The sequence below is a fragment of the Ursus maritimus genome, unplaced genomic scaffold (genome assembly GCF_017311325.1).
Source record: "Ursus maritimus isolate PB19 unplaced genomic scaffold, ASM1731132v1 scaffold_1, whole genome shotgun sequence".
Taxonomy (NCBI): domain Eukaryota; kingdom Metazoa; phylum Chordata; class Mammalia; order Carnivora; family Ursidae; genus Ursus; species Ursus maritimus.
The window spans coordinates 87,867,056-87,894,491 of NW_024423343.1; the positions used below are offsets into that span (position 1 = coordinate 87,867,056).

A 27,436-nucleotide genomic window follows, 5' to 3' on the forward strand; every position below is an offset into this window, starting at 1 on the left:
TGATTCGAGGTACTTGGCTAACCTAAGAAGCAGTGGGTGAGCATTCAAATGTAAAACTTCCTAGGCAAATCTGAAGGGAACACTCCTCAGAGGATAAAATGAGTATTCCCATACTTATAGAAATGCTTTCTGAAGGGGCAGGGAAAAGATCTCCAATAGTCACTGAAATACCTGGACTCAGCCATACGCTATGAGCATATGTGCTTAAGAAATTAAAATGTCCATCCCAGTTCATATTAGCAGCTGATCTACAAGGGAGCATAGCCTCAAGAATCCACTAAGTCAAATTATTATTTTTTAAAATAACTGGCAGTTTGCTTCATATAACTAATAATCTGGACTCATACTTATTGTAGATGAGCAAAGGCTATGCAAACACTTAATTTCATGTATGCAGATCAACTTTAAGTCAGAAACTGATGTCATCTTACTTGCTGTTCCAGTTTTTCCCATCTTTACACCCAAGCTGTCGAAGTACACTGCACCTGCATTGAAGATTTAAACACACTTAAAAAAAGTCCAGTGAAAAAATGTTGAAGGTGTCATGCCCACTGAAATATAGGCATAGCTTACCTATTAATAAAGTCTATGGCTTGTGCTTTCAACTGTTCTGCACTGTGCAAATCTGCAAGGACAAGGGTATCAGCAACATTTTCTACTGAGAGGTTACTACACAAAGCTTCTTCACACATGACCTTCAGCCGTTCCAGTGCATACTATCCAAAAGGAAAACATAACAATTAAAGATTTACTCAAACTAAATACTTGGCATTTGTAATTTAGAAAATACTTGCTGTCTGTAACGTAGAAAATAAAGTTAAAGCATATTACACTTTGAATTGAGAATAAAAAAAGTCCTTTATTTTTTAAAAGATTATTTTTATTTATTTATGTATTTATTTATGTATTTATTTATTTATTTATTTGAGAGAGCGCGCGCACAGGAGCGCACAAGCAGGGGAGATGATGCAGGATTTGATCCCAGGACGTTGGGATCATGACCAGAGCCGAAGGCAGACCACTTAACCAACTGAGCCACCTAGGTGCCCCTATGACTGAGAATAAGAAGTCTTAAAGTTATTTTAACCTAATATTAAGAAGATACGAATGAATGAATTCAAGAGAAACACTAATTTGCCTTAGGAAATTTCAATTTGTGAAAAATACATACTGTCAATTTTAAAAACAGGGTTTTATTCTTTTAAAAAACCCTTCTTGCTCAATACTTTCAGTGAATTTCTCTTCTCTATTTTAAATACCAAAGGGTACCAGCCAGTACACTGTATGCTGCCACTGCTCAATCTTAAAGAATGAATTATAAAGCTGAAAAAATCATTTTGATAACCACTTCTTCAGTTATTATGACAACTTTAGCAGCTTTACTGAAGTGTAACTGATATAGAGCAAACTGCACATATTTAAAGTTTATACTTTGGTAAGTTTATACCATATAACCGTCATTAAGTCATGACACTGAACATTATTTATCATCCCCAAAAGTTTCTTCCTACCTCTTTGTAATCCTCCCCTCTTCCCCACCCCAGGCTACACTTCTGATAGGCTTTCTACTGCTGTAGTTTGCATTTTCTGGAGTCTTCCCTAAATGGAATCATACAATTTGTACTCATTTTTGACTGGCTTCTACTCAGCATACTTATTCTGAAATTCATGCATGTCTTTGCCATTTTATCAACAGTTCAATGCTTTTTATTGCTAAAAAACCACTCCATTGTGTATAGACATACCACATTTGTTTCTGCATTCCTTCTTCATTGAACTATCTTTTCACTTTTATCAAAAATTAGATACCAACATATGTGACAGTCTATTTCTGTACTTTCCATCCTGTTCCAATAAGCTGTCTATCTTGTTACCAATACAACACAGTCTTAAATTCTAAAGCTTCATTTTTTTTTTTAAGATTTTTTTTTTTGTGTGGGGTGAGAGAGCACAAGCAGGGGGAGCATCAGAGGCAGAGGGAGAAGCAGGCTCCCTGCTGAGCAATGAGCCTTATGCGGGGCTCTATCCCAGTACCCTGGGATCATGACCCGAGCCAAAGGCAGACGCTTAATCGACTGAGCCACCCAAGTGCCCCTTACATCCTAAAAGCTTTATAATAATATCATGCAGTTTTAGCCCTGTACTTTGATCTTCTTTTTCAAAGTTATCTGACTGTTCTAGGTTCTTACATTTGCACATAAATTTTATATCCACTTGTCAAAAAACCAAACCAAAAAACCAAACCAAAACAAAAACCCTGCTAAGGATATGTTGGTTTTACTAGTGAATTTTAAGAACTGAAATTTTAATATTGAGACTACTAGTTCAGGAACAAAATTTCTCTTTCCATTTATTTAGGTAGTACCTGAATTTCACTTATCAGTATATTGTAATTATCAGTTCAGTCTTTTGAAATCTTTTGCCAGATATATGTCTATATATTTAATATTTTTGATGCTACTACAAATGTCATTTTTAAGTTAAATTTTTATTGAATAGTTACAGGTTCATGGGCAGTTGTAAGAAAGTAACAGATTCCAGCTTGAGAGAAATATGGCAACAGAGTAGGAAGACTCTAGGCTACTCGTTCCATGAACACAACTAGATAAATATCAAATCATCCTAAATACCCCCAAAATAGACTGGAAGACTGACAGTTTGTTCTAAACTCCACAGCTAAAGGAAAAGAAGAGGCCATATTGATAAAGGTAGGAAGTGTGGAGACCTGGTTTAGGGGAGAATGGATTATGGGTGCTGTGAAAGGGAAGGAGCTGTGGTCGTGGAGAAGGGTGAGAGTGTGAAAGAGAGAGAGAGAGAGAGAGGCACCCACGGGAAAGCAAATGGGAATGTTTCCCCAAAAACCCTGGCTTGCAAATTGAGAGGAGCTGAATTTCATGACTTCTTGCAACAAGTGGGGCTTAAAGCCTAGAGTTTTAAAAGTCTGTGGGCTTGGCTGGGACAGAGTTTGGAGGATAATGCCCTGCTCCTAGACAGAAACAGACAAAAAACCCAGGGCCAGGCTGTGTGGAAACAGCTCTCTGAAGAATGTCTCGGACACATCAGGGTAAGATTATTTGCTCTTCTCTGAGAGGATCCCCAAGAGGTAGCATTCAGAGACACCTCTCCTAGAAAAAAGGAGCCAGCCAGCACCAGTTAACTCCCCCACCCCTTAGCATAAATACAGAGCCAGCACTGCACTGACATTGGCTGCCTTACTTGCTTACAGCAAGCGCCACTTCCTTGCACTCTAGCAGGACCACCTTTCTCAGTCAAGTGTCCATCAGTCTCAGCACAGCAGGCCTTTCTGCCAGAAAACCAGCACAAACCCTGCCCATAGTTCGGTTCTGGATGAAGTGGTGTCAGGTGACATTTCACAAGCAGCAGAGAGCACACATAGTTAAAACTCACCACGTTCATGTCAGGGATGAAATAATGCCTCCAGCAGGCAAGGACAGTCTTATGGACAACTGGCCTAAAGGACAGAGTAACCAGAACGCAATAGCAGAGTGCATGCAGAACACACTGGAGACATTCCCTGGAAGTGCCAGGCCCTGGGCACTACATAACCCTCTTCTTCATTAGGCCATTACTTTCAGGAACAGAAGACTTAACTGATTTTTCTAACACACAGAAGCAGGGCCAGACTTGGACAAAATGAGAAGACACGAGAAGATTATCCAAAATGAAAGAACAAGATAAGGTCATGGCCAGAGATCAAAGTGAAACAGATATAAATAATATGCCTGATGAAGAATTTAAAGCAATGATTGTAAGGAAACTCACTAGACTTGAGAAAAGAATGGAAGAAATCAGTGAGACCCTACCACAGAGATAAAGGAATTAAAAAAGGATCAATCAGAGAAGAAGATACAATGAACGGGATCAGGCTTGATGAAATGAACAGCAGGCTGGAAGAAGCAGAGGAGCAGATTAGTGAATCAGAAGACAAAATAATGGAAAATAATGAAACTCACCAAAAAGGAAGAATTTTACAACATGAGAACAGACTTAGGAAACTCAGTAACTCCATCAAATGTAGTAACATTCCTATTGTAAGAATCCAGAAGAATAGGGAGCAAAGGGGGCAGAAAATTTACTTGAGGAAGGAAATAACAGCTAAAAACTTCCTTAATCTGGGGAAGGAAACACACCTGCAGATCCAGGAGGCATAGAGAACTCCCATCAAAATCAACTAAAGCAGGCCCACACCAAGACATTATAATTAAATTTGCAAAATACAGTGATAAAAAAAATCTTAAAAGCAGTAAGACAAAAGAAGTCCTTAACTTAAAAAGGAAGACCCCTAAGACTAGCTGGAGATTTCTCAACAGAAATTTGGCAAGCCAGAAGAGGATGGCATGATATATTCAAAGTGCTGAATGGCAAAAATCTACACCCACGAACAGTCTATCCAGCAAGCCTGTCATTCAGAATAGGAGGAGAGATAAAGTTTCCTAGAAAAACAAAACTAAAGGAGTTCATGACCACTAAATCAATCCTTGCAAGAAATGTTAAAGGGTACTGTTTGACTGCAAAGGAGAGTCCAAAGGTAACAAAGACAAAGGATCAGAGAAAATCTCCAGAAACAATAACAAGTAATAATATGGCAATAAATACATAGCTATCAATAATTACTTTGAATGTAAATGGACTAAATACTCTAATCAAAAGACAGAGTGTCAGAATGGATAAAAAACAAGACCCATATATGCTGCCTATGAGAGACTCATTTTAGATCTAAAGACACCTGGAGATTGAAAGTGAGGGGATGGAGAAAATTAACAATGCAAATGAATGTCAAAAGAAAGCCAGAGTAGTTGATACTTACATCCGACAAACTAGGCTTTGAAATAAAGACTGTAACAAGAGACAAAGGACACTATACTATAAAGGGGACAATTCAACAAGAAGATACAACTGTAAATAATTATGCACCAAACATGGGAGCACCCAAATACGTAAACGTCAATAAGAAACATAAAGAAACCCATTGATAATAATAAAATAATAGGATATTTTAGCACCCTACTTACATCAATGGACAGATCATCTAAACAGAAAATCAGTAAGGAAACAACAGCTTTGAATGACACACTGGACCAGATGGACTTACCAGATATATTCAGAACATTCCATCTTGAAAGAGCAGAATACACATACTTTCCAGTGCACATGGGACTCTCTCCAGAATAATCACAAATTAGCCCACAAAGAGGCCTTAACAAATACAAGAAAACTAAAATCATACAATGTGCCTTTTTTGACCACAATGCTATGAAACTAAAGGTCAACCACAAGAAAAAATCTGGAAAGACCACAAATACAAGGAAGTTAAACAACATGTTACTAAACAATGATGGGTCAACCAGGAATTCAAAGAAGAAATTAAAAATAAAAAAATACATGGAAACAAATGAAAGTGAAAACACTATGGTCTAAAACCTTTGGGATGCAACAAAAACAGTCCTGGTCCTAAGAGGGAAGTATATAGAAATATACAAGTCTACCTCAAGAAGCAAGAAGAATCTCAAATAACCTAACTTGTCACCTAAACGGGCTAGATAAAGAATAACAAACAAAGCCTAAAGCCAGCAGAAGGAAGGAAATAGTAAAGATTAAAGCAGAAATAAATGATATAGAAACTAAAAACAAAGCACAAAACCAAAAAACCCCAACAGAACAGATCAATGAAACTAGGAGCTGGGGAAAATTAACAGAATTGATAAACCTCTAGCCAGACTTATCAAAAGGAAAAGAGAAGAGAAAGGACCCAAATAAATAAAATCACAAAGAGAAGAGAAATAACCACCAAAATCACAGAAATACAGGCAATTATAAGAGAATATTATGAAAAACTATATGCCCAACAAATTGGACAACCTAGAAAAAATGGATCAATTCCTAGAAACATATAAATTGCCAAAACTAAAACAGGAAGAAATAGACAACTTAAACAGACTGGTAACCAGCAAAGAAACTGAATCAGTAACCCAAAAACTCCTAACAAACAGAAGTCCAGGATCAGATGGCTTCACAGGCAAATTCTATCAAACATTTAAAGAAGAGTTAATACCTGTTCTTTTCAAACTATTCTAAAAAAATAGAAAAGGAAGGAAAACTTCCAAATTCATTCTATGAGGCCAATATTACCCAGAAAAAGATATCACTAAAAAGGAGAACTACAGGCCAATATTCCTGATGAACATAGATGCAAAAATCCTCAAAAAAATAGTAGGGTACTGAATCCGACAATACATTCAAAAACAACAACAACAACAACAACAACAACAAAGTCACCACAATCAAGTAGGATTTATTCCTGAGCTGCAAGCGTGGTTCAGTATTCATAAATCAATCAACATGACAGATCACATTAATACAAGAAAGGATAAGAACCATATGATCATTTCAATAGGTGCAGAAAGGCATCTGACAATGTACAACATCCATTCATGATAAAAACCCTTAACAAATTAGGTTTAAAGGGGGCACACCTCAACATATAAAGGCCATATGTGAAAACCCCACAGCTAACATTCTCTTTGGGGGAAAATACGAGAGCCTTTCCCCTATGGTCCGGAACAAGAAGACAAGGATGTCCACTCTCACCAACATAGTATTGGAAGTTCTAGCCATGGCAATCAGACAACAAAAAGAAATAAAAGGCATCCAAATCAGCAAGGAAGAAATAAAACTTTCCCTGTTTGCATAAGACATGATTCTACCAAGAAACTGCTAGAACTGAGGCATGATTCAGTAAAGTCTCAGGATACAAAATCATCATACAACAACCTGTTACATTTCTTTCTTTCTTTTTTTTTTTAAGATTTTATTTATTTTTTCGACAGAGATAGAGACAGCCAGCGAGAGAGGGAACACAAGCAGGGGGAGTGGGAGAGGAAGAAGCAGGCTCATAGCGGAGGAGCCTGATGTGGGGCTCGATCCCATAATGCCGGGATCACGCCCTGAGCCAAACGCAGATGCTTAACTGTTGAGCCACCCAGGCGCCCCACCTGTTGCATTTCTATATGCCAATAATGAAGCAGCCGAAAGAGAAATTAAGGAATCAATGTCATTTACAACTGCATCAAAAACAGTAAGATACTTAGGAATAAACCTAACCAAAGAGGTGAAAGACCTGTACTCTGAAAAATATAAAACACTAATACAAAAAAATTAAGATGACACAAAGAAATGGAAATACATTTCATGCTCATGGACTGGAAGAACAAACATCGTTAAAATGTCTATATTACCCAAAGCAATCTACACATTTAATGCAATCCCTATCAAAATATCAGTAGCATTTTTTGCAGAGCTAGAACAAACAATCAAAACATACAGAACTACAAAAGACCCTGAATAGTCAAAGCAACCTTGAAACAGAAAAGCAAAGCTGGAGGCATCACAATTCTGGACTTCAAGTTGCATTACAAAACCGTAATAATCAAAGTAGTATGGTACTGGCACAAAAACAGACACATAGATCAATGGAACAGAACAGAAAATCCAGAAATGAACCCACAACTATATGTCAATTAATCTTCAACAAAGCAGGAAAGAATATCCAATGGGAAAAAGACTGCCTCTTCAACAAATGGTGTCGGGAAAACTGGACAGCAACATGCAAAAGAATCAAAACTGCACCACTTATGTATACCACACACAAAAATTCAAAATGAAAGACCTAAATGTGAGACCTAAGACCACAAAAAATCCTAGAAGAGAACACAGGCAGTAACCTCTCTGACGTAAGCCGTAGCGACTTCCTTCTGCATATGTCTCCTAACACAAGGGAAACAAAAGCAAAAGTAAAGTATTGGGACTTCAACCAAATAAAAAGCTTCTGCAAAGCAAATGAAATAATCCACAAAACTAAAAGGCAACCTACAGAATGGGAGAAGACATCTGCAAATGATATATCCAGTAAGGGGTTAATATCCAAAATACATGAAGAACTTATAGAACATCCCAAAAAAGAATAATCCAATTTAAAAATGGGCAGAAGACACAGACAGACATTTTCCCAAAGACATCCAGATGGCCAAGAGACAAAGAAAAGATGCTCAACATCACTGATCATCAGGGAAATTCAAATCAAAACTGAAATGAGATTATCACCTCACACCTGTCAGAATGGCTAAAATTAACAACGTAAGAAACAAGAGCCTGCTTCTCCCTCTCCCTCTCCAACTCCCCCAGCTTGTGCTGTAAAATAAATAAATAAAATCTTTTTAAAAAGTACAGTATCACACACTTTTTTCCCTCTCCGTGTGTTTGTGTATGTGTATATGTATGTACAGATACATGCACATATTCACACACATAGGTACATGCATAAACTTACATACTATATACATTAACATAAGTGGCATGAAGATCAATACTTTTAGAAAAACCTCCCAGTGTGCTTATAGGATTGAGAACTACTGGCTTTGAGATTTTCTGGTATTTTTGCATTGTTTCTCAAACTTTAAGAAATCACCATTATAGGGGTACCTGGTGGCTCAGTTATTTGGGCATCTGACTTCGGCTCGGTTATGATCTCAGGGTCCTGGGATCAGGTCTCGAGTTGGGTTCCCTGCTCAGTGGGGAGTCTGCATCTCCCCCTCTCTCTGCCCCTTCCCCACCCCCACTCATGGGTGTTCTCTTTCTCTCTCTCTCAAATACATAAAATTTTTCATTTTTTATAATTTTTTAAAATTTATTTTTGTAATTATTTTTTTAATCTTTTAAAAATTTATTATGTTATGTTAGTTACTACACAGTACTTCATTAGTTTTTTATGTAGTGTTCCATGCTTCATTGTTTGCATATAACACCCAGTGCTCATTGTAATACATGCCCTCCTTAGTATCTATCGCCATTCTAACCCATCCCCCCCTTCCCTCTGAAACCCTCAGCTTGTTTCCTGGAGTCCACAGACTCCCGTCTGATTTCCCCCTCTTCGTTTTTCCTTTCCCTCTCCTGATGTCCTCCATGCTATTCCTTATATGAAAACCATATAAATCAAAGTATGTAAGTGAAACCATGTAATTGTGAAACCATGTAAGTGAAAGTATGTAACTGAAACCATATAACTGTCTTTCTCTGCTTTACTTATTTCAATTAGCATAATCCCCTCCAGTTCCATCCATGTCTATGCAAATGGTGGGTATTCATTCTTTCTGATGGCTGAGTAATATTCCATTGTATAGATGGACCACATCTTCTTTATCCATTTGTCTGAAGGGCATCTCGGCTCCTTCCACAGTCTGGCTTTTGTGAACATTGCTGCTATTAACATTGGGATGCACGTGCCCCTTCTTTTCACTACATCTGTATCTTTGGGGTAAACACTTACCCCAATTGCTGGGTCATAGGGTAGCTCTATTTTTAACTTTTTGCGGAACTTCCATACTGTTTTCCAAAGTGGCTATAACACCTTGCATTCCCACCAACAGTGTAAGAGGGTTCCCCTTCTCCACATCCTCTCCAACATTCGCTGTTTCCTGCCTTATTAATCTTTGCCATCCTAACTGGTGTAAGGTGGTATCTCAATGTGGGTTTGTTTTTTTTTTTTTTTTTTTAAGATTTTATTTATTTATTTGACAGAGAGAAAGCCTGAGAGAGAGAGAACACAAGCAGGGGCGTGGGAGAGGAAGAAGCAGGCTCCCAGCAGAGGAGCCTGATGTTGGGCTTGATCCCAGAATGCCAGGATCACGCCCTGAGCCGAAGGCAGACGCTCAACAACTGAGCCACCCAGGCGCCCCTCAATGTGATTTTAATCTAAATTTCTCTGATGGCTAATGATGTTGAACATTTTTTCATGTGTCTGTTAGCCATTCGTATGTCTTTTTTGGAGAAGTGTCTCTTCATGTTTTCTGCCCATTTTTTGACTTGATTATGTGTTTTTTTTTGGGTGTGAGTTTGAGAAGTTCTTTATAGATCTTGGATACCAGCCCTTTATTTGTAATGTCATTTGCAAATATCTTCTCCCATTCCATGGGTTGCCTCTTGGTTTTGTTGACTGTTTCCTTTGCTGTTCAGAAACTTTTTAGCTTAACGAAGCCCCTAAAGTTCATTTTTGCTTTTGTTTCCCTTGCTTTTGGGGACATGTCTTGAAAGCAGTTGCTATGGCCGATATCGAAGAGATTACTGCCCATGTTCTCCTCTAGGATTTTGGATTCCTCACACTAAGGTCTTTCATCCATTTAGAGTTTATCTTTGTGTATGGTATAAGAGAACGGCCGAGTTTCATTCTTCTGTACATAGATGTCCAATTTTCCCAGCACCATTTATTGAACAGACTTTTTTCACTGGGTATTTTTTCCTGCTTTGTCAAAGATTAGTTGACCATAGAACTGAGGGTCCATATCTGAGCTCTCTATTCTGTTCCACTGATCTATGTGTCTGTTTTTGTGACAGCACCATGCTGTCTTGGTGATCACAGCTTTGTAAGATAGCTTGAAATCAGGCAATGTGATGCTCCCAGCTTTGTTTTTCTTTTTCAACATTTTCCTTGGCGATTCGGGGTCTTTTCTGGTTCCATACAAATTTTAGGATAGATTGTTCTAGCTCTTTGAAAAACGCCACTGGTATTTTGATTGGGATGGCATTGAAATTATGGATCGCTCTGGGCAGCACAGACATTTTAACAATGTTTATTCTTCCAATCCACGAGCATGGAATGTTTTTCCATCTTACTGTGTCTTATTCAATGTCTTTCGTAAGTGTTCTGTAGTTTCTAGAGTATAGATTCTTTACCTCTTGGGCTGGGTTTATTCCAAGGTATCTTGCGGTTTTTGGTGCTATTCTAAATGGAATCGATTCTCTAATTTCTCTTTCTACAGTTACATTGTTAGTGTATAGTAAAAGCAACTGATTTCTGTGCATTGATTTTGTATCCTGCCACATAACTGAATTGCTGTACGAGTTCTAGTAATTTGGGCGTGGAGTCTCTTGGTTTTTCCACATAAAGTATCATGTCATCTGTGAAAACAGAGAGTTTGACTTCTTCTCTGCCAATCTGAATACCTCTTATTTCTTTGTGTTTTTCTGATTGCTGATGCTAGGACTTCTAGTACTATGTTGAACAACAGTGGTGAGAGTGGGCATCCTTTTCATGTTCCCGATCTTAAGGGAAAAGCTCTCAGCTTTTCCCCACTGAGAATGATATCAGCTGTGGGCTTTAAATCACCATTATAAAAGAACATTATAATATTAACATTTTTTCTCTTTCTGTGCTATTATGTTAAAAAATCAATCTCTGAATACAGGGAATTAAGTTAGGAAAAAATCCAGTATTTTCTTTTTTATTATTATTTTATTTATATATTCTAACTGGTTCAAGATATTTTTATGCCTTATTGATTAAAAAAAATCTCTTTTCATAGTATCTCCACTATGCTATTTCATAATATCCTCAAGAGCCATCTATAAATAGTATAAATTAATTCTTCAATATTTTAAGTTATTTGGGGTTTTCATTTGATAGCTTTCTGGATACAACAAGCTTGAGGAGATTTTTCAGATTTTTAAGACCTAATTACTTACTTTGTCTGCAGCTGCCAACAAGTTGTCAGCCATTTTGTCAAGGTTTGGTGCTTTCCCTGTGTAAATGAATCTCATCATTTCTTTAAAAACCTCAGGGTCTACATCATTTATTTCCACTCGATTCTGATATTGAAAACAACATAAAATAGTTATACTCAAAGAACATTCATATGCACAAATGAACCAAAGTGAAACTCTGCTAATAATTTAACTAAATTTGCACCCAAGTGCTCTATTTTAAACTCTACTTTAAAATGGAGGTAAATAAATCTTTGGTAAGCTAAGCAGGCCAAGTGAAGCAGGAAGTTTAACAGAAGTATACCCAGTCAAGCACTACCACGTAGGTATATAAAACCTCAGTTAAAAAAAGTAAAAACAAACAAACAAACAAAAAACCCCGAAAGCCTTTAGGCCAAACAAAATACATGTGTTCAGTTTTTAACCTATATCTTAGAAGAAGACAGCTATTAAACTTTTTCTTTGTTGAATTCCAAGGTCAGAGTACAATGCCTAAGACCCCATAACCAATGGTGCTATTCCCAGCTTTAAGCAAAAGTAGGGTCAGGTATTTCAAATAATTCCATAGCTTACTACCTTGGAATGCTCCTTTTTGCAAAAATGACATGCCATACTATCTACTGGCATATTATCTCTTTGCTCAGAACACACTCAAATCCAATGAGCAGTAATTCTTTTTTTACTCCTACATCTTTGTATTTGGTTTCTCTCAAGGGATCAATGAAGCTAAACATCTAACACTAAACAATACCAAATTTTTCTGACCCTTTGCTGACAATAACATTTGACATTACTCCCGTCTCCTTATGTGGAAGTGAACAGAAGGCTAATCATAGTACCTGGCAGGACAACAATCCAAGGAAAGAAAGCAGCTATTTGCTGCAGTCTTTAGTTCTACAGAAAGAATGAAGGAGAGCCACATAAATAAACTTTCGAGTTATCCAATTAGAGCATGAAGGCTCCCAGCAAAGAACCAATCTCTGATCTTTAATCTGACTACATTTCAAGATGACAGGTGAAGGAGAAACATTTGGGAAAACCAAAGAGGTAATATATCGATTACAGTAAATATATAATAACATGGATGTAATTTACGTCAGTTTTTAAAATCTAATAAGTATCTTCTTTAGTGGTAAAAAGAATGTAGGCAAAATCAACGCATAGTCTAGAAAAGAGGAATAAACACCTTAACCACAGAACTCTCAAACAGCTATGGACCAGAACCACCTTTTTGGATAACAACTACCCACTTATTTTGCCACCAGATGGACATCAAAATAGCTATTATTTGGAATATTCACCCACATTAGGCTCCATCTGTTGTTCTACTACAGAACACATTTTTTCCCTATTTTTTTCCTATCCTTCTATTTCTAAAATCATAATGTAACAATGAGAACATGCACCGTTAACTTTCAAAATATACATTTCACTATTCTACATTAGTACAAATTAAATATTAGCCTTTAAACCATGTTTACCTTTTTGCTTTCTTCCATTTCATGTTCAAACATTGCATTAAAAACTGGGGATCGAGCTGTAACAAGATTAAGCATCATTATTTAATGCACAGATTTATGGAAAAAATGTACAATATTACCCAAAAGTTGAAAGTACCTGCAAGTACAGATTTATGAGCTTTAAATTCTTGTCCTCTCACAAAAAAACTGCAATCTGTAAATCTTGTGTTTTCCCAGAGATTACCTAAATCTTCTGCTAGTCGACATTCAGGCACCTTCAAGGTATTTGTATTAGTATGTCCTGATATATTTACCGAATCTTGGACCACACTCACCTAATAAAAAAAGGACAGCAAGAAAAACACTTTAGTATTTTTATAAATTAGTATCAGTAATTAGTTATTAAGTCTACACTTAAATTTCTTATCATTAAAATCATTTGGATAATTCAAAGTACTCCTGATCAAAAATTCTAATACTTGGGAACTAAATTTAAGGATACAATTTAAAGGAGAGAATATACAAAAAAATCAGAAACAAACTAGATCATTTTCAAGTGACATTTTATGTAAATAAATGGCTTATCGATTGGTTGGAATGCTTGGTTATTAAAGTAATCACAAAACCTATTTCTCAGGAAAATAAAAGTCATAAGATGATGTCAAACTGAAACAAGCAGGAGACATTTTTGTGAGGTGAAGGAAGAAATTTCTTTAATTTTTATTTTCTCACACCAAAGACCTATCAACATTTAAAGTTTACTACATATGTAATAGAAATGGCATCACACTCATAAAGACTTTTTATAGTATTAAAAAAGGTTATAAAACTATAGTCTATGATATGTAATTTGGGAAGTATTTTAAGTATAATTCCTACATGTTTTGACTCTAGTAAAATTGATTTAAAAATCTAGTAATATTGATTTAAACTGTAAAGTACAAGATTTCTCACAAAAGCAACTGCACTCATTAAAATTCATGGAAATCTTTTATAATAGTCAATAGTAAGAATAATACAAATTCAATTTAGTTCAATTTGTAAACCTTTTGCTTATCTATGAAATAATAAATAAGTTAGTATGATTGGGGCGCCTGGGTAGCTCAGTTGGTTAAGCAGCTGCCTTCGGGTCAGGTCGTGATCCCAGCATCCTGGGATTGAACCCCACGTGGGGCTCCCTGCTCAGAGGAGAGCCTGCTTCTCCCTCTCCCTCTGCCTTCCGCTCTGCCTACTTGTGCTTTCTCTCTCTTTAAAATAAATAAATAAAATCTTAAAAAAAAAATAACTGCTCTCATTTCTTAAAAAGAGTATGATTAAAACACTGCTTTTATAAAGATTTCAATTTAATATGAATTAAATTTTCTCTCATTGAAGATGTCTATATACTAAATAACATCTTAAAACACCACTGAGTTTTGTGCACCACTTTCAAGAAAAAGTATGTTACTAATATTAGAAATTTCATATTACGTTTACTAAATGGAAAAAAATACTACTAAATTAGTAAAGCAAATATTTCACAGTAAATGAACCAATAGTACTATATATTAGTTATATACTGTTTTAAGCTTCTAAGTTTTGTGGTCATTTGTTATGCAGCAATAACTGTATTCATTGAAAAACATTTCATAAGGCTTTGTTTTTTAAAACAGAGAATGAGACAGAGAGCAACAGAGGGAGAGGGAGAAGCAGACTTCCCCCTGAGCAGCGAGTCCAATGCGGGACTTGATCCCAGGACCCAAGGATCATGACCTGAGCTGAAGGCAGAGGCTTAATTGACTGAGTCACCTGGGCGCCCCTGATAAGGCTTTTATTAAATAAAAGTAGGCATAAAAAAGGACATATACCAATATAGTAAAATATGTAGAAAATGAAAATTGGAAATGGATACATTGGACCAAAGTACAACCATGCTAACACAGAATGTATAATAATGGTCCAGTATAAAATATCTGAAGAATATTAAATCTCAGGAAGTTCTCCTTCATTCTGATGTATATAAACTTGTATCACATGGGAATGAATGGATACGTCTAAAGAAAAACTTTATTTTTCCAAGGATATTTTTATTAGCTACTTTGTTTTTCCAACTTGTATTCTTAACTATTTGGAATCATATGTATCATAGAAATCATCTAATCCAATTACCTTATTTTATAAAAAGATTTCAAAGGAAGATTGAAGAAGGTAACTAATGTGTCAGTCACACTGGCAATCAATATCAAAGGAAAACTAGACCTACAATTCTCAGATTCCCTTTTTTTTTTTTTTTTTACAATTCTTTCTTTGTACTACACAAATACTTCTTTGGATATCTTTTAAGATCAGTAGTACTACTTTAATGCAACTATGGTTCAAAAAGGATTTATTGCAGCAATACTGAGATGATTTTCTAAATACAGGAGTCAAGACATTGTGTACATAAATAAAAAAATAAATCCAGCAATAAAGGTTCTCTATTCTTATTAATTTTTTAATTATCCAAATTGTTTCTAAAATGACTACAAAAAAGAAAAAAAACTTCATTAATCCTTACCTGATTACCCTGTTACATCACCATTATAGCTTAATGATACTTTAGAAATGCTGATGTTGATACTCAGGGTTTAGTTAAAGACCACTTTTTTATCACATAGACATTTATTTCTTCCTATCAAGCACTGCTCTTAAAAATTTCTAGACAGTAGGAAGTGGATCAGTTCAATAACTTGCATAAATTATGCAGTCAAGTCATAAAAATGTGACAACATATTTAATTTAGGAAAGGATTTTTAAAATTCTATTTATTGTCTATTATCCTAACTTAAAACAATATATTAAATGTAAAAATTTGGCCAAAATCAGGTGACAGAAGAAGTTAAACAATTAAAAAAAAAAGGCATTTTTATCAGGTGTAGATATTGATAATGTTATATTTTTATCTTGTATATGTAATCATAACTCAGATGAAGTTGTATTATTAACATACACATCTACATAGTATTATCATGGCGACCACAAATTTTAACTAAGACTTAATTAACATTTCATACTTCAAGATATATTCAAGGGACTAATTATGCAGCAAAAATTAATGATCTAATTAACAATACGGAACAAAATCTGATTATTTTGATACTTATAATTAAGAAATTGGTAAAATTTTAGTTTTCTCTAGGACATATTCAAATACAGGTAATGAACATTCTTACTGAATGGAACCTAGAGTAAAAAATTCAGAAAAAAGTCTGAGATTCCTTCCTATGGTTAAACTGCTGTTTTTACAAAATAAAAAGGCAAAGTTACAATACTCAAAATTGACAAATGCTGCAAAGCAGAACCTCAATTGTGAGACTATAATTTAGACTAATGATGAACATGTACAAATTCTAAAACTGTGAAATTACACTTTTTGACTATCTTAGATAGGGATCCTTCTAGGGTGACAGAAACAGTGTTGTCAACTTTTCATTTTGCCATAAAAGAGCTTTTTAAAGAATAAAACCTAACTTGCATCCATTATCACAAGTATTTTAAAACAGAAGTGATAGCAACAAAAAAATAGGATGGGAAAACAGTGTATCCTTCTAAATGAATTAACTTTATGAAAAACTTAATACATACATATATTCTATCTGTATATGCATCATCTTCGGCAATCATGGAATAGTACCGGGTCTATAGATTACGGGATTATTTAAAATCTGTTGGATTTAAAAAGATGAACTAATCTGAACAGTTTTCTATTTTTCAAACGTATTCCTCAAGTCCTGTCTTCTGCATCACTTTGGGAGGCAGAGGAGGGGCAGAGCTCTTTACACTGCTAGAAATATCTACCTCTGGCTACTTGATTCGTAGTATGGAACTTGCAAGATGAAGTTAGGTCTTGCAGAAAAAGGGTAGCACCAAACTGCCTTACCTGTCTACAGCACCACTTGCAGGGGAGGGGGAGGAGGCAGTTCTTTAGGTAGGGCAGTGCAATGCTTCCTCCTCTTCTGCAAGCAGTGCTGGAGGTGCTGTAGAAGGAAGGGCATCAATGAGAGGTATGGAAGAAATGGTGGAGGGCATAAGGAATGTTTGTTCAAAGTACTTTTTGCCCACCAATGCTAAATACAGTGCCCAGGGTATAAGTCTCTACATCAGTAAAAAGGTACATATTACAAGTATCCAAAGCTGAATCTGATCAATGTCAACTTAAATGTAAGTCACGGTGAGTTATATTTTTAGGAGGTCACTAGCATGTGGATAAAAAACATACTTCAAAAGTATGCTTTCGAAAAAAGATTTTAATTTCAGCCTTCATTCTGAATTTCTTGGTTGACTAGGTTCCAATATAATATGCTTATGAAAATATCTGTAAACACTATTTTAATTCTAAAAAAAAAAGAAATTATTTTCTTAAAGAGTTTATTTGCATAAAGACGTTAATTTTAACTGCAGTAAATTTTTGAAACTGGATTACATAGCTTCTTAAGGTCCTTTAAATTCAAAATTATAAGATTTAAAACAATTAACATGTTGGAATTTAAGATAACTGCTAAAGTTCTGGAAGAGTCTACATTAAGGATGCTAAAATTTTTAAATAATATAACCTGTATTTATTTAAAATACTACTCTGAATATATGTCTATTGGCAACAAATGCTTTAGTATTTGTTTTAGAAATTATTTAATGATAAACTCTGCAGAAGGCACTTGTGGTACGCGCTTTACCAACCAAATAATTATATTCATAACGAATTCATCCTACAGCTCATTTAACTTGTCTAAGTGAAAATAAGATGTGCTATACTTGCATTATGTAGTCTCTAGAGTCACATTTCAATTATTTTTCTGACACAGCATAAAAACATACAATTAGTTTATAATGTTGCCAAGAAATTCTACATATTTTCTACAAAGAGATTAAAGCTAATTTAGTAGCAGTTAAAGTAAGTTACCATGCTTCCAAGACACTCACTGGTCTATAATAACTTACTGAAGTATATTTAACATTGAGTTTACTTGGATCATAACCTTTCAATTAGTTTTCCTATGAAAATTATCAACTACCTTAAACATTTTGACAAACCTATGTTACTGATGTATACTCTCTATGAACTGTATTGGTAACATAATATAATCCTTGAACTCCCTACAAAGAGGAATCTCAACAATTTGTACAGATAAAAAACCATGTAATGTTAACAATGACAAAAAATTCCAGCCTCAAATTAAGACAAATCATAAGTGTAAATTATTACACTCAAATTAAGACAAATCGTTACTTACAACTGTTAAACTATGACATTTTATACAAATAAATATACCTCACAAGTTTGTGAACAGACAAGGGCAAATCTTAAAAATCTGGGATGCTATTTCTTATAATGCTAACATCTATTCAATTAAATGAAGCCAACTGTATGAATAAACAAAAAGCTTCCCAATCTTCTCAGGCACTTTCATTATGTAGGTATGTACATATTTCAGTATGTATTCAAACTGATACACTACTAATCATGTTTAATACGGTCAATCTGAATATGACAAAAAATAATGAACAACTATGTTAGAATTATTCAGAATGAAGAAGATACAAATTTTCATATAAAGAGATACACATCCATAGTCTTCCCTGGAGGAAGAAGTATTTAGTATGTGGTAGTATAACTACCATATATAATTTACAGTTATAGACATGACAGATACTTTTCAGGATGGGCTACTTACTATATTGATTTCTAAAACAATCTAGTCTTAGTGGTAAAACATTTAAAAACGAAACCTAATTGATTACACCAATTACTTAATTTTAAAAGTATACCCAATTAAAAAAAAGAAGTATACCCAATATTGTTCTACTTTACATTGTTGCTTTATCATGAAATATAACTTTGGAGTTCCTTGAAATAAAAAATATACCCACCTCACAAAATAATGTAAGCTTGTCGTCTGGTAAAAGACCATTAGCTTCATCAAGCAAAAAATCCCTTCGAATGAATTTTTTAAAACCCCAGTCTTTCCCTTGTACAAATCGATACGCTCTTTGGCTTTCTGATGGAAAATAGAATAGAAGTTTAAATTTAAAAAATCATCTCATTGATAACACCGTTAAACGAATGTGCAAAAATAAAACTTGGCCAATACATTATAAAAATTATAGATATATGTGTTCATAAATGAAATGTCTTAAGAGTTACATCACACAGGACAAGACTGTTTCATAGCACTATTCAAATTCTGGCCACCAATGAGCTAGCTCACTTTCAGATTTCTGGATCTCTAAGGAGAAAAGCCATATCAAACCTCCTGGAGAAGGAAGATATCTCAGTAACAATGCAGGCCCTTGAATAACAGAGGAACAAAATACAGTGTAGGCATACTTTTCCCGGGCAGAACCTGATTAGAAACATACCCCTCATTTCTTATTCTCCCTCTAAAAATGGATGCTCTAAGTCAACAGAGGCATCCTTTTAACTTTCCTGGGGCATCTATCACACTAATTTAAGTTTTACTGAACTAGAGAAAAATCCATCAACTGGTTAAAAAAAAAAAAAAAAAACTAAATAAAGTCTCTTATCACTCCTAGATCTTTGGAGGTAAATCCCCTCACCTCTAAAAACAACTTTCATAAAAGTCTAAAAGATGGTTTTAGTATAATTTGTAAAAGACAATGTCTGAAGTGAATGTTTCAAATGCCTAGCATACTGTAGAACTGTGTATAATAAAATAAACAAGATCCTCAACAGAAAGTATTCACAATCTGTTATACAAAGTATTAACTGGAGGTGAAAAACCAGTAACAAATCTAATTGAAAGACTTCACATTATGGATTGAATGTATCTCCTCAAAATTCTTCTGTTGAGATCATAGTCCCCAATATGATGGTATTAAAAGGTCAGTGATTGGAATTAGAAGAGTTCATGAGGGTGGAGACCTCATGAATGTGATTAGTGCTCTTACAAGGGAGACTCCCTAGCTCAATCAGCCATGTGAAGACTGAGAAGTCAGCACTCTACAACCCAGATGAGGGCCTTCATCAGAACTTGATGGCACTCTGCTCTTGGACTTTCAGCCTTCAGATCTGTGAGAAGCCAATGTCTGTTGTTTATAAGTAACCCAGTCTATGGTACTTTGTTACAGCAGCCTAAACAAAGACACTCCACTACCATAAATGTCAGATATGAGGAAAATACATACGAAACTCTATATTGCTTCAGCAATAAAAATATTATTAAAACTTTTATGTGGAAGAACTTTTTTTTTTTTGTAATGACGTTACTTGACTCTGTGATTCATTTCTAGAAATCACTTAAAATTTAATGTGGCAGTTCATGATATATTTTCCTGCTATGCACACTGTACATTTCCTACAATGCTCTACTATTATGAAGCTCTAGGCCACATGGTTTCAGCTGGCTATATATGTGAAGCTTGAAATGAATTTAATAGCTCCTGAGACTAAGAAAAATTCATTTCCTTTTGGTCAGTGTTCAGTCCACTGCCCAAAAAAATTCTAGTGACAGAATACCAGAACATTCAATCTCTTCACATTGTTCCTCAGATTTTATTATCTGGCAAAAACAGCAAGGGAGAACTATTTCCTGAACACCAGTTATATTTGCCAGGAATTGAACCAGGCACCTTGCCCTAAAGGCAACTAACTATTTTTCTAAGTGACAAGTAAATACTGTTTTAGGACATGAAAAAGTAAAATTTTAATATTATTTTTAACAAATTTTACATGTCTTAGGAAGTCTAAGATTTATTAAAACAACCATAACTCCATACTGACATTTAAATTAAACAATGGCCACATTGCATGTTTTAGGTTAAGCAGATTTCATTGGGGAAAAAAAATATCCTTTTCTAGGTAAAAGTACGTAAGTTAATATGTAGTTACTCAGAGACTTCTTTACTCCAAATCACTTACCCATTGCTTTTGTTTCTTCCCTTTTAGCGTTTAGAAGGGAAAATTTGAATTTTGCTCGAACTTCACTTTTTGGGCAGCTGACTAAAAGCAAATATAGGGACAAGTAGTCTTTACTTTCATCATCTAATCCCTTTGGATTTACCCTCAGGCACCTAAAATAAAACAACAGGCTCATATGGAGGAATATAAAACTTAAAACATTCAAAAGAGAGGCAATACTGAAATTAGTTGTTAAACATCACAAATAGCACTCCTATCAATATCTCCAGTTCTTTATAATTCTCTATACTATTAGGAACTTATTATAAATCTAATATAATCCATTAAGAAACAATAACAAAACTATAAAGTAGCTGAAGATAATAACAAAAAAAAAATTCAAAACAAAAAATCTTACCATTTCATTTTGTCACTGGGGCTAGATGAGAATGTTGAACTTTTTAACACTTCACCCATTTCCTCTCGACAAAAACTGAAGTTATTAATGGTCCACATGTAGGAAAATTTTACTACTTTAACCTAAGAGATTCAGAAAACCATTTTTACAATGAAGACTTTATTGCTTTTAACTTGTCGTTATATTAAAAATCCCATGACCCACTTTTCTAACACTTGGAATAACTATTAACAAAACGCTTTACGATATTCTCAAAATACTATAAAATTTGTAAGTGACATAAAGGAAGGCCTTTGTAACAGCATGTACCTGTGTATAACACCAGCTTTCTGCTATAGGACCAGTAGACATATCTCCAGGGAGAGGTGGGCTGGGTTCCCGAGACATTGCCACTTTATTGCAGTCTTCCAAGATTTATGCAATATGCCACACAGATGAATACTTCACTAAAAAGAAAAAAAGTTTCATTTACTGATCAAAAAGTTTAACTGACTGAATCAAGGGGGAATAAGTATTTAAACAGTCATAAAACAATTTGTTTCCCAAATTTGATTATGAAGGAACATGAAAGGATTTTGTTATTTCAATAATTTAAAAAAATCATAACCCTTTGTGACATATAACACTTAAAATCTAAACAAACTTAATGCTTAGATATTATTTTATAAAGGTATACTTATCAAAATATCACAAACCAAAAAATAACATAGTTTAATAGTAAGAGCATAGAGATAAAATCACAAAATAACATGGAAGCTTACTGACAACAATTACAATTGAGCCTTGAAAAAGGTGGGGGTTAGGAGCACACTGAACCTTCAGATAGTCAAAAAATCCATATATAACTTCTGACTCCCCAGAAACTTAATTACTAATAGCCTACTGTTGACCAGAAGCCTTACTGATAACAACACATATTTTGTATGTGTTACATACTATATTCTTATAATAATGTAAGCTAGAGAAAAGAAAAAAAATTTTTTTTAAGATTTTATTTATTTGATAGAGAGACAGAGAGAGATCACAAGTAGGCAGAGGGGCAGGCCGAGGTAGAGGGAGAAGCAGGCTCTCCGCTGAGCAGGGAGCCCAATGTGGGGCTCAGATTTCAGGACCCTGGGATCATGACATGAGCCGAAGGCAGCCACTTAACCAAATGAGCCACCCATAGAGAAAATACATTTACTGTACTATATTTGAAAAAAAATCTGCACGTAAGTGGACCTGCACAGTTTAAATCCATGTTATTCCAGGTCAACTAATATCCGATTCACCTTTATCTTCTGATATATTCACAAAAATCCAAAGGGTTGCAAAGTTAGAACAGTCCTGAAAACTATAAATATTAGTCACTCATCTGCCAAAGTTTTGGTCAAAACAAAGGGTGGCAACTAACAACCAGTATTTTATATGAATAATTACATAGATTTTCACAGAAGTCTACCTCTATCTCAGATAAACAGGTCTCTGTTGAAGATTTTGTTTCTATTAGAGTGCCCCCTACCAGATATGTCCTTATCATAAAATTTCCTCCTAGTTAGCTGTTCTCATATACTACATCCATGTGGACACAATTAATTCAGCATAATCTCACTAGGACATTAGTAACTAAAGGATGATACTTTGCAATTTGTAAAGTCTATAAAAGAAAAGCGAAACCCAAGAGGACATAAATAGTGTAGTTTGCAGGGGTGGGTGGGGTGTTTCAAAATCACATTCAAACATAGGCACATCATCCAAAATTCATAAGAAAATATTTGTTCTGTGTCTACAAACAATGAAACTATAGTATGAAGCAAGAAAACAAAGGTGGAAGAAAGCTATCAGAAAGATGCACGGAAACAAAAAGACCTACAAAAGGTCTGAAAAAATTTAAAATTCCAAATGAAGCACATTAAAAATCTGTACCAGAAATAACCAATAAAAATACAAAACTACCACTGAGATATATTTCTGTGAAATTCAAAATGAGAAAAAAGATGCTACAAGTATACATGTGTTCCTTTAAAGGAACAAAAATCAAGATGGCCTTGTTTTTCTCCTCATTTTTAAATGCCTGAGGGTAACAGGATAATTACTATAGAGTTCTAAGGGAAAAAGAGCTGTGGCACAAGGATTCTACACTCTATCATGTTTTTATTCATGTTTAAAGCAGCAAAAATTCATTTCCAGATGTGTAAAATATGTAAACCACCTCCAGAGCTATTTGGTGAAGGGATGAATTCACACAAGTTATTTTCCAGCCAAAGACAGATGAATCAAAAGCAGAAACAGAGATAAAAACTTCCACCATGATGGTTTTTATATTTATATCTCTGAACATGTACGACAAATCTATGATGTTTTAAAACTGTACAGACATGTCAAGAAAAGTTCTTAGAGCCCTGTGACAAAATAGGTCAAATGAATAAAACATTAAATAAAATTATGAAATAATAGTTATTCTTAAGGCGCAAAATCAGTAGATATCTATAAATGAAGGGGTGACATTCATTTGATCCTTAGATCAAGAAATAGTTAACTCAAATCAAAAGCTGGGTTTGTGGTGAAAAAAAACCACCTAAACTTAAATGATTTAAGGTTCAGTTTAAAGGGAAAAAAACCTGACAAATTATAATTCACTGAACCACTGGAAATGAATTCATTCAAACACAGGAAACGTGTTGGGGGGAAAAACATAAGACTAAATAAATTACTAAATAAGACAATAAATGATAGTAAATGAAATTAAAAGAAAAGAGAAACAGGAAAAGTAATTTTTATGCAATAGCTGAAAATTCTTCAATTAGGAATTGAGAAAATCAGTTAAGATTGCTGCTCTGAAGAGTTAATATTTGAGTTGAGAACTAAAAGATAAAAACAGCAAAGACAAGTCAAGGAAAAGTGTGTGTAAGAAAGGAGAAAGAACAGCTAGTGCCAAGGCCCTATGGCAGGAAAGAATCTGAGAAAATTTAAGGAAAAGAAAGGAGTCCAATGTGGTTGATGTCACTGATGGATTTTTTAGTAGGAGACTAACAGTGTAATTCAGATAGCAGTAAGATCAAGATTACAACTTTTCAGGAAATAATCTGAATAAAAGCAAGAAAACAAACTGGGGAGGTATCAAGAGTTGTATGGCAAGAGACAGTGGCAACACACTAATATAGTGTTAACAGGGGAGGTGAGAAATGTGGTTCTATGAATTGAAAGAAATATTAAAAATCAACGGAATTTTCAAAAAATTAAAAAAAAATAAAAACCCACAAAATTTGTAATGGAATAAAATTTAAGGAAGGAGGGGGTGCCTGGGAGGCTCAGTCGGTTAAGTGTCTGCCTTTGGGTCAGGTCATGATCCTGGTGTCCTGGGATGAGCCCTGAGTCGGGCTCCCTGCTCAGCAGGCAACCTGCCTCTCCCCCTCCTTCTCCCTCTGCTGCTCTCCCTGCTTGTGCTCGATCTCTCTCAAATAAATAAATGAAATCTTTGAGAAATCAAGGATAGGTTCTAGTTTGGGATTGGTGCAACTGGGAGGATGGCAATACCATATACTCAGATGGGGAAGACGGAGACAGAAGAGTAATTTTGGGGAGGACGGGGGATGCAACTTCATTAAAGTGATGTATGCAATAATGAAAATACTTCAAATGGAACAACTTTAAAATTAACCCTGTTAATGGTTTATGTCATTTCCCCTTTCAAGTATGACAACTACACTAATATGTTCACCCAAATGTACTTATATTCCTCACATACAAGGGTTCCTATCATATGATGTACCTGAAGCACAGCAACACGTGAGAATCACCAAGAAAGTCAGAATAATAACACTGGGAATATTCTATCAGGAGTACTTAAAAATCACAACAGCATTCTGGGGCGCCTGGGTGGTGCAGTCGTTAAGCGTCTGCCTTCGGCTCAGGGTGTGATCCCGGTGTTCTGGGATCGAATCCCACATCAGGCTCCTCCACTGGGAGCCTGCTTCTTCCTCTCCCACTCTCCCTGCCTGTGCTCCCTCTCTTGCTGGCTGTCTCTGTCTGTCAAATAAATAAATAAATAAATAAAAATCTAAAAAAAAAAAAAAACCAACACCATTAAAGGAGAGGTGAAGACAAGTGGATGTTCCTGAACAAACAAGCAAGAATAGAGACGAAGGATGGCGGACAGCATGCCTCAGAGAAAAGTGAGTATGTAATTTAAGAGCACTGTCCACTGTCACTTTAACAAGAATTACTCATTTCTGCATAAAAATTAGGTACTGCTCTTAAATACCCCCAAGTTGTTACCTTCAACTGCTTTTATAAACCACAAATGGTTATTTACTTTTATTTGGAAACAGAACATCGAACAGGCAGTCACAGCAGTAAGTTAAGATCACTCGTAGAACACTGTCATTTCAAAGATATTAGTTCTCCCTACACATTTACCAGCTTTATTAAGGTATAATTTACATTATCGCAAAATTCACTCATTATAGATGACTGGTTCTTAGTGAATTTTTACAGTTGGGCACTCACCAATACAACACAGTACTATAATTCTCCTATGATCCCAAAAGGTCCTTTGCACCCCCAAATTCAGGCAGCCACTAATCTGCTTTCCACAGTTATACCTTACCTAGATGTTTCATTTAAATAGAATCACATCATATGCAGTTTTATGTCTGGCTTCTACTTTTTTCCCTGAATACGTGTTACAGTTTCCTGTTTCTTTGCATGTCTCATAATTTTTGGTTGAAAGCTGGACATTGATTAATATATTGTAGTAACTCTGGACTCTGATTTGTTTTTCTATGGATTGTTTGTCTTCCTTCTCATAACTTGCCTGGACTTAACAGCAGTATCTGTTGCCACCATACTGTGTGGCCTCTGATGTCCCTGCCCAGATTATTATTATTATTATTACTATTATTTTTGCCTTGTTACTTAGCAAACCTGCAGACCGTTCCCTTTCCTTCCACTGAGTTTGCTACTTTTAGCTGACAAAACCACAGGTTCCCCACCCCCTAGTCCCAAATCAAATCCACCTGATCTGGCAGCAAAGCTGCTGTTTCCCTGGCTAGGTCCACACTGATAAAACTACTACAGCTGTCTACTGGGCTGGGAGTGGAAACATGAACAGAAATATGGATTGGATATTTCTCTTAAGAAAATTCAATTAATAAATGTAATAAAAGAGTAAAGATTATCAGATTTACCTGTTAAAAATATGTGAAAGGGCCCTATCCCAGTTAATACTTTGCCATTGGCTCTAAAGCAAACAATACACCATCATGAACAATTTCAAAAACAGAAACCAAGAAAAGTATCTGCACTGCATTACATCACATGAGGGGTTAATTTCCCCAGTATGTAAGAAATTCCTGAAAATTAGAAAAAGTAACACAAATAATTCACAGAAAAAGAACTTTACTCATTACTGGAGAAATACAAATTAAAAGAAAATTAAGAAGCCATTTTTTAACCTATCAGACTGGCAACAACGATCCAAAAGACTGTGACAATATAAAAATAGGCACTCTCACACATTTCTAGTGGGAATATAAATTATAAAGTTGTTTTAATAATCTCCCTTCTCATTTTTTATGGTGGAATTCCTGGCAAAAGGGAAGGAAATAATGCTAATAAAAAAGCTACTAATTTTATTATAAGTATGAGAATACCTACGGCATTATTTGATGGCCATGGGAACAATTTACATCATTTTTGGCAACTAAGAATGATTTCAAAAAACATTCAGAAAATTAGTGAGATATACAAGCAATTCACATGAAAAGAAAAAAATTAATCTCATTTGTAATCAATGAAATACAGAAAGAACACATACAATTTTTTACCTATTATTACCTATTATCAAAGATTATTTTAAATCGTTAATCTCTACAGCCAACAAAACTGCAGAGAGGCAGATATTACTGGTAAGTCTTTTTTTTTTTTTTTGTTAAAGACTTTATTTATTTATGAGAGAGAGAGTAAGCGAGGAGAGCGCACAAGCTGGGGGAGGGGCAGAGGGAGAGGGAGAAGCAGGCTTCCTGCTGAGCAGATGCCTGATGCCAGGGCTTGATCCCAGGACCCCAGGATCATGACCTGAGCCAAAGGCAGCAGCTTCAAGAACTGAGCCACCCAGGTGTCCCCGGTAAGCCTTTCCTGTTAAGCAATTTT

The 27,436-nt window shown here is 35.1% G+C and overlaps 1 protein-coding gene across 1 annotated transcript in view; it reads right to left on the minus strand.

The window, feature by feature from the left end:
- Positions 1 to 27,436, minus strand: part of SPOPL (speckle type BTB/POZ protein like) — a 65,239-nt gene that overhangs the window by 3,823 nt on the left and 33,980 nt on the right. Inside the window, exons 2-10 of the mRNA XM_040645381.1 lie at positions 21,614 to 21,750; positions 21,305 to 21,426; positions 20,908 to 21,059; positions 18,900 to 19,027; positions 13,171 to 13,348; positions 13,035 to 13,090; positions 11,536 to 11,658; positions 574 to 716; positions 432 to 485 (exon numbers count right to left, since the gene is read on the minus strand). Of these exons, the coding sequence (XP_040501315.1) occupies positions 432 to 485; positions 574 to 716; positions 11,536 to 11,658; positions 13,035 to 13,090; positions 13,171 to 13,348; positions 18,900 to 19,027; positions 20,908 to 21,059; positions 21,305 to 21,426; positions 21,614 to 21,691 (1,034 nt within the window). The 5' untranslated portion in view covers positions 21,692 to 21,750. The remainder of the gene's footprint in view (positions 1 to 431; positions 486 to 573; positions 717 to 11,535; positions 11,659 to 13,034; positions 13,091 to 13,170; positions 13,349 to 18,899; positions 19,028 to 20,907; positions 21,060 to 21,304; positions 21,427 to 21,613; positions 21,751 to 27,436) is intronic.